Source organism: Myotis brandtii, unplaced genomic scaffold (genome assembly GCF_000412655.1).
Source record: "Myotis brandtii unplaced genomic scaffold, ASM41265v1 scaffold618, whole genome shotgun sequence".
NCBI lineage: Eukaryota > Metazoa > Chordata > Mammalia > Chiroptera > Vespertilionidae > Myotis > Myotis brandtii.
Window position 1 is genome coordinate 1335505 of NW_005370354.1, and position 11159 is coordinate 1346663.

General features: G+C 46.1%; 1 protein-coding gene across 8 annotated transcripts in view; it reads left to right on the top strand.

The window, feature by feature from the left end:
- SLC24A2 (solute carrier family 24 (sodium/potassium/calcium exchanger), member 2) overlaps positions 1–11159 on the top strand; it is a 222100-nt gene that overhangs the window by 187214 nt on the left and 23727 nt on the right. For all 8 annotated transcript variants that reach the window (XM_005879946.2, XM_005879940.2, XM_005879943.2 and 5 more), the window contains one exon: positions 9188–9331. In XM_005879946.2, coding sequence (XP_005880008.1) covers positions 9188–9331 — 144 coding nt within the window. The remainder of the gene's footprint in view (positions 1–9187; positions 9332–11159) is intronic.

Genomic DNA, 11159 nt, shown 5'->3' on the forward strand with positions numbered 1-11159 from the left:
AAACAAATGCAAAGACATTGAGAAACTAAGAGAACAAAAATGAGATTTTTCTTAAGACTCAATAAAGAATGAGTGGGTTGGAAGGCATTTAAAAATAAATTCCAGCAAGAAAATCCGATGATTTATTTCAAAGTCAAAAAGTTTATTCAAAAATGAGATCTTTAAAAGAGATAAATACAGTATTTTGTTATGGTCGCCCAAGCAGACGAATACACCGACCATATGGATTTTTCTTGTTTTAGCTGATTTCCTTTGTACTAAAGCACCGGTGGCGTTTAAGGTTACAAAGTGGAAAGCACTCTGGAACGTGTCTTGGGAGGCACCTTCCACTTGCCAAATAGTTGTCCATTTCAGAGCCTCTCACTCTATCAAAGTGTGACTGTGCATTTCTGGTGATTTTACCTTTGAGATTTCCAGCTCTGCTACTGCTTTTCACTCTGCACAAAACACAGAATCAAGGTGTCACAATATTTTGAGTCTCACCATCTGTTTGGAAGCTTTGTTTCTGATAGGAAGTCTACTTACAGCCTACCTCCCGAAATAAAATAGCATTTTCTCCGTAGGGCTACGAAACTTTCCCTTTCATGTTATTTATTCATCTTACCTAGGAGGAAAATAAATTATATTGTTGGCATCACTACAGTCAGTGAATGCTCAGTCAATGTATGACTGGTTAGATGAAGGAGCAAAATTATTACCGTTTCCACTTTCACATCAAATAATTGAATTATAGGATTGTATTGCTGGAAGTATCATAATCCACTTGGTCAAACCACTTTCTCATGGGAAATTATTTCTCTGAATATTTATTAAACCTAATAACAATAATCAACCTTTATTGAGTGTTTACTGTGTGCCAACCGGTGTTCTAAGTGCTCTTTACGGATTATCTCAGATAATTTTGTCGGAGCAATAATGTTGTAAAAGAACATTCTGGAGCAGAAGTGGGTGTGCGTCTATAAATCCCTTCTCCAGCAGTCCCCTCGTTAGGGAAGGCACTGTCAGGGTTTCTTCTCTCCCTGGGAACCTCCCACACACGCACTAGACGGGCACATATACCATTTCACCAGTTCCCCAGGAGACCTAATTGGAAAAATAAAACACGCCACCTCTGTCGAAGACAGTATTCTGAATGCTTCCATAACAAAAGAGAACAGAGGTAGAAGGAGAAGCAGAGAGTCCTTGTTTAAAGCTGATGCTGTTTTGTGGTGCATCTTCTTCGGCTGAGGTTCTGTTGGCCTTTGAACACTGAATGCTGGTGCCTGGAAATAACCCACCTTCTATTCCAGTCCTTGCTAAGGTTAGCCTCGGGAAAGTTTATTGTTGTAAAGGGTGTGATCCATCTCCTACAGTGTCCCCTTGAGGTTCATTTTAGAGGTAGCTGGTGCAGGATGATCCGCAGTTATGGGAGTCAGGGGAGACATCAAGCAATGGAACACGCATAACATCTCCAAGCCTCATTTTGGCCATTGGTATACTCAGTTGTCGCCTCCTTCTGCATCAAGCCAGGGCTAAATTCCTGCATTTTCTTCTTGGATGGAGATGCTACAGAACAAGACTTTCTTCTTTTTCTATATTTGAAGACATTCGTTGATATCTTAGCACTCACACTTCATTTTTTTAAATTTGTACCATAGAGATATCACCCAAGGAGAAAGAGGAGGAAAGAGAACATGACAACGCCCCCTTTTATCTACACCCCGCCCCCCAATCTGCTTTCTGTTTCCCCTTCCAAGCTGCCCGGGGTGTTATAACAAAAATGCCATAGACCGCAGAGCTTATAAACAACAGAGATTTATTTCTCCCAAGAGAGATCCAAGAGCACGTGTCAGGTGACGGCCTGCTTCCTGGTTCATAAATGGCAGTATTTTCACTGTGTCCTCACTTGGCAGAAGGGCCAGCTAAGAATCAGATGTTTCCGATCAGCATTTTTATAAAATGTGGACCATTCAAACCACCAGGCTCAAGAAAATTATGTCAATTAAATGCTTCGTATTTGCTATAGCTAGTGTTTTTTGTTTAATTGGTCAAATTTATTATCAAATAAAGCTGGGAGGCCTGGTGTGATTGGGCAGAAAGCACGTTTGTCCCTATTTTTTAGGATTGAGGAACGGAGGCATGGTAGAGTGGGGAAAGAGCCTTGGGCTGGGAGTGAAGGGAGGTCACTCAGGTCCCGCCTCACGCTGTGAAGTTCCTGTGGCTTGTCACTTCATCTCAGGGTCCTCGTCTGTCAAATGAGGGGGTGGCCTCAATGAGTCAGGGCTCTTCAACTCTGAAATTCTGGGGCTCCTCTTAGAGCCTAAAGCTCCTATTCTAAAGATTACAGCGGCCTATGGTTGCTGCTTGTCTTTCCTGATCTACCAGTGTCCATACAGTGAATTGAATGACAAGTTCTTGGACACCGGGGTAGTCCCACATTAAAGCAGTCCAGGGACAAAAAAGTTCTGCCTCACAATGGCCTGGTTTTTAACGACTCCTGGAACCTAAAAGGCTGTGAGATACACCAAGACCAGATGCCTACAGACCACACGGGGTACATGTTCTTTGGCTAGCCCAGCATTTCCACTGATTTGCCTAAGGTCGCACAGCCAGTTAGTCACAGAGATGAGAGGAATGGCAGGAGGGAAGATAACTAACATTATTGATCCCCTGGTGTCTACCAGGCACTGTGCATCCTTCAATTGCCTGAGTTACTACCCCCAGTCGATGTAGATGAATGCCTCACACATAGTCTAGACATTTCATGTGTTTTGTTAGTGCCCTTTAAAAAACTTTGTTGAGTGTGACATTTTTAATATTCTTGGTGCACCTACCCAACCTCACTTGTTATGCTCAGCAGATGTGTTTATGGCTCTCTATTCCACTCTTAGCCCCTGGGGCCCTGCGGGTGACTCCCAGCATGCACAGGACTCTGGGAGCTTTGCTGCATTTGGTCATTCGTGTGGGCATCTTTGTTGAACAATATGGAGATATAAAATGATTTTTTTCCTAAAGATATAAATTACAGAAATAGCAACAACAAATATGTTAAGGACCATTCTCTTTAAGTCGAAATAAAAATCACTTAAAACCTTCACCTTCACCCAACTTGACCATGGCCCAGTGCTTTAGAGTAAGTGAATTATATTTTTACATGGCTATTTGAGTGCTGGCATTTTACTTTATTCAGTGTCATGCCAAACTGAAGGGGCTCCCCCGGGAGAAGAGGTGGCTCTCCTAAGTGCTGAGGCATGTGGTCCTTCTGTGGGGGGATAGAGAAGTGAGAACTTCCCTTCCGGCCTGAGTCCAACGCCATCTGAGCTAAGAGCTAGGCAGGGCCAGGCTCTCCTCTGAGGTTGCTCCTGTTGACTGGAGAGGAGCTGTTATACAATGAAGAAAACTGAACATGCAGATGGCCTATTTTCAGAGGCCTCTGGGTTTTCATTTTAATTCTCTGATTGAAAAGATTGCATTAAAGCGAGCTCACCTTCCCATGGAAATCTCGCGCAGTGCCCTTCACAGACTAGAATGAGAAATTGGGTTGCTTCTAAGAAATGTTTTTCTGGCTGTAGAGGTAACCTCTGGACTGGTGAGTCCAGCTCAGGCCCCTCCACTGGAGATTATATGTTTATTCTGGGCCAAACCATCCATACCAGGCACCAGTAGGAGCAGTGCAAGTTGCACCTACAGAAAAGCTGGACAGGCTCAGGGTAGCAGGATACAGACAGGCGGCGGCTGCCCCTCCCATTTATAGGTAAATAAAAATTAAAATAAGTTGATTGCTTCAGAGACCTCCCAGTAGATGCTAACTGGCTCCTGGAACTGCTGTCTCCTATCTGTAGATGTTCTGTGGCCAGACCTCCAGATACCAACCTGCAGTATCAATAAGTGAATCCTAGCGGTGGTTGTCCACTTACCACAAGTTGTCACTTAGAATGACGTCACCTCCTGCTAAAGTTATCCCCAAATTTCCATTACTGAAGAGTTTTAGTGGTAGGTCTGCCCCCACCCCACCCCCGCCTCGTTTCACAAAGATTAGAGGCTGCTTGCAAAGAGACATCTGATGAAAAAGGATAAAAGGAACAGTTTTGAGAGAATTCAGCAAAGGATGTACAGGCAAGGACAAGAGTAAGATGGGAGTGAGCTGAGCATGGATTCCACTGCTGTGACTGCCGGGTGTGGGTTACAGATTTGGCTGTGAAATCGCAACTGCAAAGCAAAGGAGAAAATAGTGTCATTTACCTGATTCACGGTATTTTTAAGATTTATTTCAAAGTTTCTCCAAAGAAGCATGACTTTTTCTAGTGCTGAGATGTGAAGGCTGTTGCTCCCTCGATTCCTCATAAACAGGAGCCTGGATCAGCCCGGGTTAGGTTCCATCGTGAGCAACCAAAACCCAAAATGACTGTGGCTGAGTAAACAGAATGTTCGTGGAGGCGGTGTCGGCAGCCCAGGGCAGAATGGCTCTGGCTGGGTGTCGGGCCCAGATCCTTGTATATTGTTTCTCCACTTCATGGTCCAGGATGGCTGTCCACCCTCTGACTGAAATGCCCCCACTCCACCCGCAGGGACTGGGCAGGAGCGATGACAGACACACCTCCGCCCTTTAGGATACATCCCGGAAGCTGCAGGGAGACCTGTGATTACGTCCCAGTCGACCGGAACCTAATCACATGGCCACACCTCGTTGCAGGAGAGGCTGAAGTGGAGTCTTTATTCCAGGCCTACGGAAAGTGGCCTTCCTGTCACTGAAGTCCATGGGCGGTATATCAGTTTGCTAGGGCTGCTTTAAGAAACTAACTCAGACTGGGTGGCTTAAGCGACAGAAATGTATTTCCTCATAGTTCTGGAGGCTGGGAGTCCAAGATCAAGGTGCTGTCAGGGTTGCTGTCCTCTGAGGCCTTGCTCCTTGACTTACAGATGGCCGTCATGCTGTGTCCTCACATGGCCTTTCCTCTCCGTGTGCAAATCCTTGAAGTGTCTCTGTGTGTCCTAATCTCCTCTGCTTACAAGGCACCAGTCCTATTGCCTTAGGACACACCCTAATGGCTTCATTTTAACATCATCATCTCTTTAAAGGAGCCCTACCTCCAAAGACAGTCCATTCTGAGGTGCTGGGGAGTAGGGCTGCAACATAGGCATTGGGGGGAAACACAATTCAGTCCATTACAGGCAGAATGGATATTAGAGAACAAGCTGCCCCCCCACCCCGCCTCCCCGCCTTCTGCCAGCATCCCTGGAACTGGGTAAATATGCTTTCTGGAGCTATTCGTTCAGTCTCACCTTTTAAATTCAAGTCTCCTCAAAACCAAGAGCCCCAGGACACAGCACACTGCTCTGCACCTAAAGGCAGTCCGTGAATACCTGCCGTGGTGGTAGCTACAGCTGGAACCACAGCTGGAGCAGAGACTGGCGGCCAGGATTCGGACTCTACCATCTCCTCCCGCCATGCTGCTCGGATTCCTTCAGGGCCCAGCGGCCAGCAGACCACCATGTGGGAACTTAGAGCCGAGTGTTTTAGCCTCGGAATTTCCATGTCAAAGGTTGCAGAGCCCTAACGCAGTAATTGCTGGCCCTGGTTTGGCACAATCCTAGGGTTTCCGCAGAGACCCCAATAAGTACCAAACTATTTGAAACCTTTATATGAAAAGTCGTTTGAATGTTTTCTGGGTCACTTTGCATTGTTTTGTTTTCTATGGTCACCAAAGAAATTTTAGAAGGTAAGGATAGGTTGTTTCACCCAGCCGGTGTTGCTCAGTGGTTGAGCATCGACTATGAACCAGGAGGTCATGGTTCTACTTCCAGTCAGGGAACATGCCTGGGGTTCGGGCTCGATCCCCAATGGGGGACATGCAGGAGGCAGCTGATCAATGATTCTCTTTCATCATTGATGTTTCTATCTCTCCCTCTCCCTTCCTCTCTGAAATCAATAAAAATATATAGTTTTTTTTTAAGAATAGCTTGTTGCAAGGTCAAAGCCAGCATGCCCCAACTCCAGGAAAAGTTGGAAAACCAGTGCCTGAACCTCAGCAGGCTCTCCCCAGGGCTAAGACTAATGAAATGCCAGCAGCCCCAGTTTGGGCGAAGGCAAATGGGCCCCAGACTTGTTGGTGTGTGTGTGTGTGTGTGTGTGTGTGTGTGTGTGTGTGTGTGCTTTTTTTTTTTTTCACTTTCTAACCATTTCACAAGCTGTTGCCCATTAAACCAGAGTGAGACTGCACTTGGAAAAAAGACAATTTCCCCTAAACTATGCTGACAGCCTTGCTCCCTAGACACCTCTGGAATCCACCCCAGGGTTTTGGGCTCTTAGACTTCTCTGTAGCAGGACTGGTCCCCCACAAGGCTATGAAGTCCCCACGAAGAGCACTGTTTGTACAGTCTAAGACACAGTCTCTCCTGGTCCATTTCTGCCCTAGCAACAACCACCCCAAGTGCAACTTTTGGAAGCTGTACAATATAGCTAATTGTTTGCATTGGACAGTAGTATGTTTAGAGCTTATGCCTCTAAACAGACAACTATTTTCTGCCATTTGCTGGTGGCACTGCCTGCCTGGTGACTTTGGCAGATGGGGAAGGAGCTAATCCGTAGGTTATGAGCAGAAGGGCTATTGATGAAATGTCACCATCTGTTGGTGTCATTAAAATGATCTGAGTCATAAAGAGTTGCTTATGTTCTTTTGTCACAAAAAGGTTAGCTTAGAGTGTAGAAGAAGTTGCTAGATTTCAGACGGTAGTGGGAGACCAGACGGAGTGTCAACCCTGGAAGGGGGAGGAGTCTGATGAACCCATCGATCAGCTTGGTGAGTCTTCAGAGAAGTGCTGGGATCCCCTGACAATAAAAACAACCATCCCATGTGAGACCGGGGACCTGTTCGGAAGGATGCAATGCCTCAACTCTCCCATGGTCCTCCCCATTTTGAGGCATCTATCAGGTGGGCAGGGAAAGTCAGTTATTTCGGTTAAACAGAAAAGATGATCATATCTGGGAGGGAACAGTTAAAATGCACCTGCCTCCTTCATCTTCACTGGCCTCGTTAACAGAGATTATTCAGGTAGCCAGCTGACACCTTGAGAGACCGAGATCTCAACTGGGGATGATAGGCGCTCTATCTGCTGCATCTCCCGGGAGGATATGGGGTGGGTTGCTCAGAAGGGGAACCAGGACAGCATGCCCATGCCTCCCTCATGGGTGGGAGCCCTCAGGATGAGGAGAGAAAGCAGTAAGTGGACCACATCAAATTGCATAGCAAAGAAACCAGCTTTTGGTTTGGTTGAGTGTACTGATTTTCTGGTTTCAATTTCATTGGTTTCTGCTCTAATATTTTAAAATCTTTTCTTTTGCTTACTTTGGGTTTAATTTGCTCTTTCTTATTCTGGTTTCCTAAGGTAGGAACGTAGATTATTCATTTTAGATCTTTCATTTCTCCCAACATGTTGCATAGCAAAGGGATGGAAAATGTGAGGCGTATATTTAACGAGGATCTGGACGACCAAATTAAACTGCGCCAACTTCCTAATTCTACCTTGTTACCTAATCCTCTTCATTCCAGCCTATTTGCTGTTTAGAAACTATTTTACCCACTGCCAAGGACATACACCCAATGAGAAAGAACCTGTTAAGACCAACCCTGTCTAGTATAATTTAAGATTCCTTTTTAATTATTGTTATTATTTTTAACTTTAACTCCTGGAGAGAGCGTGTGGGTGATTGGGTAAACCACTACTCCTTTTGGCAGCTCTCAGATTTAAATTATAAGTAAACATAACACTCACACCCAGCCCGGCCTCTCATTGAGCCCTTACGCCCTATTCTACCGGCCTGCACCTGCCCCACCTGCCAGCTCCTTCGGGAGAGGGGCGCCGGTGGAGTCAGCGCTGCTGCTGGAAATAGTGCGCGATGCTGGAAGGAAGAGCCACGGGCAGCGCTGCATGAAGCCTGTGCGGGTTATTTATATGGCCTCCAAAGGAAGCATCCTGGAAAAGTTCCTGATGATATTTTTAGATCAGATGCTTGGTCCTGCTGCCGCACTTTCATTTCTAAACAAGCAGGGATGGAAGTGATGGATGCTGTCTGCAGGGCTGTTTCGGAGGCTCGGGGGGCCCATCTGACAGGCTAATGGTCATCCCGCCAGGGCCCAGATCTGCCGTCTGTCTGTTCTGGCTCTGGGACTTCAGGAGCTGCTGACGTCAGCAGGTGATGAATAAAGCCCTGGCTGCCTGCTGCCACGTCTGAAAGTCTGACGTTCTCCCAGCTCTGGGGCCGCGTGCAGGTGACAGCCCTAGGCTCCATGTCCTGCTCGACTTCCCAACCCTGTGTCCGCGGATGGATGGGACACATGTTTGCATAATCAGCCTTTGGCTAGAAGTAAAATGGTTTAGGATTTACTAGTAATGAGATGATCAAACTGGTTAAAACTCACAACCACACAGTAATCCGTGGGCCAGTGAAGGGAGTTGAGTATTGTTACTGAATTATTGCTGTGGTTACTTTCATTTGCCCACTCAAAATCAGTGCTATTAATCAATCAAATAATTTTTTAACAAATTTAATAGCCCTAGCCGGTTTGGCTCAGTGGGTAGAGTGTCGCCCAAGGACTGAAGGGTCCTGGATTCAATTCTGGTCAAGGCGCATGGTGAGGCAACCAAATTGATTTGTCTCTCTCACATCAATGTTTCTCTCTGTGTGTGTCTCCCCCTTTTTTCCACTCTCTCTCAAAATCAATGAAAAATATCCTCAGGTGAGGAGGATTAACCAAAAAAAAAAACCATTTCATATTCTTCCCAAGGATTTCTATGATGAATCCTTTGGCTCTGTCCTCAAGGAGAAGGGAGGAGGAGGAGAAGGTGAGTGTCAGGTCTTTTGCTCTGCAGATACGATTTCTTGTGAAAAGCTCCTGGGTCACAGCTGTAGCCCAGTCCAGGTGAATGACCAGTTCCATCTGAGGTGCTAAAGAGTGTTCAGGGAGGAAAGAGAACGTTCTGAAGTCCTCATGGCGGGGCATGGTATTGCCTGTCCCTCGAATTCAGACTGTGGCGGATGGGGCTCTCTTACAAACCTAAGAAATGCATGGAGGAAGCTGCTGGCATGAGCCAAGAAAACTCCTGAAGTGGTGCGGAGCCTCCGCCCTGCTCTGTGCTCTGGCTCCTGCAGCCTGTGGGCATGATCATCGGTTCATTTTTATGTGTTTCTCTCTCTCTCTCTCTACAGCAGACCACAGAAACAGGTGACGACGAGGATGACCAGCCTCTCAGCCTGGCCTGGCCCCCCAACCCCCGCAAGCAAGTCACGTTCCTCATTGTCCTCCCCATCGTGTTTCCTCTCTGGCTTACCTTGCCTGATGTCCGCAAACCTGTGAGTAAAGCATTTTTGAATCGATTCCTTGTTTGAAAGCACAGTATATAACAGGATGCCTCGTCTGCTTCTATTTGTCTTAAATGGAAAAGGGGGTAACATATATACTAGTACATGCGCATGCTTATAGATGCCTGAAGTTTATCTGGACTGTTTGCATTATTGGTTCCACATGAGAAACCACCCCAAAACTTAGTCGTGTGAAACCACCATCATGTGTTCCAGGAATCTGATTAGGGCACATTGGCGATGGCTTGTCTCCGCTCTGCCATGTCTGTGGCCTCAGCTAGGAAGAGTGACATGGCTAGAGGCTGGAGGCTTCTTCAACTGAGCAGAGATGATTCAAAGGCTGGACGCAGCCGGAATCATCTATTGGAAAGCCTAGGCGTGTCCTCTCCGTGTGACTGGGGCTACCTCAGGTGTGGTGGCCTCAAGACAGGCAGGTGTCTTCCATACAGAGCAGGCTTTGAGAGTAGGTGTTCCAGCAGCACAAGGCAGGAGCTGCACGGTGTCCGATGCACTAGTCGCAGAAGCCGTGTAGACTCAGTGGAGCTGCACATTCCTGGTCAAGGCAGCCATAGTTTGTCCTGATTAAAGGTAAGGAGACAGAAGGTCTACCTAAACTATATCGGGTCCTAGAGTGTATGACACTCTGGAGAGGAAGAGTGTCACAGCATTTGCACACATGTTTTAACACCACCACAGCATTGTCCCTGAACACTCATATTTTGTTGAATATTTATGTCCATGGATTACTCATTTGATTCAAAAAGTAATTTAAAGAAATGCATTCATGTAGTACAAATGTTTGCACGTCTGATCTCCTTCCTGTATTGTTATCATTACTGCAATCAATATTCTTTTCTGCCGTTAGTAATGTACTGGGTGCTGTGAACATAATACCATCTTATGATCAGCAAAGTACAATCTGAATGTAGATGAAACCAAAAGAACACCCCCTCCCAGTGTTGTTAAACTGGGTTCTAAGGCCATTGCCCCAAAGGGTGAAGGAATTACTGAAAAATAAGAAGAAAAGGCTCTACTTGTTATTACAGCCTTGTAGACACATACTCATTCCACAAAAGTGTATACCTATCATGTATCAGCTTCTGCCCTAGGTATTTTCAATAAAGCATATTGTGGAATCTCAGGAAACAACTGGTATGAGAAAAATACATATCCTATATAATAAAAGGCTAATATGCAAATTGTCCCCTTGGGAGTTTGATCGCTAGCTATGATGTACTAGCGGCAGCCAGGGGAAGGAAGGCCCCGATTGGCCCTGATCGCTGGCCAGGCCTAGGGACCCTACCCATGCACGAATTTCGTGCACCAGGCCTCTAGTGTGTAAATAATTGGCATAAGTAGAAAGAAACTTAGGTACAAAGAAATTAACTAACTCATGCCTGGTCACTTCCCAGGGGAGGGAGCTGAGATTCAGTGTCAGGCCCCAGTGACCACACAGCGTGAGCTTCTCATATTTCATGATGCCAGAAGGTGGACATCTGAAAGCATTATTTCTGAAAGCATTTGGAATAGACTACTGTGGTAACATCCAACATAATTTAGCATAACTCTTGAGTCTTATGATGATCCACTTTCCTCACTTGAAAAAGACCAAAGAAAAACCCTGTCCCATTAGCCTGACCTATAAAAAAATCCAGCCTGTTGGAGAGCCATGTCTTGTAAAGTTCAGGCCAGGAAAGGACCCCCTAGTGCCGTGGTCGGCAAACTGCGGCTCGCGAGTCACATGCGGCTCTTTGGCCCCTTGAGTGTGGCTCTTCCTAAGCCTTAGGAGTACCCTAATTAAGTTAATAACAATGTACCT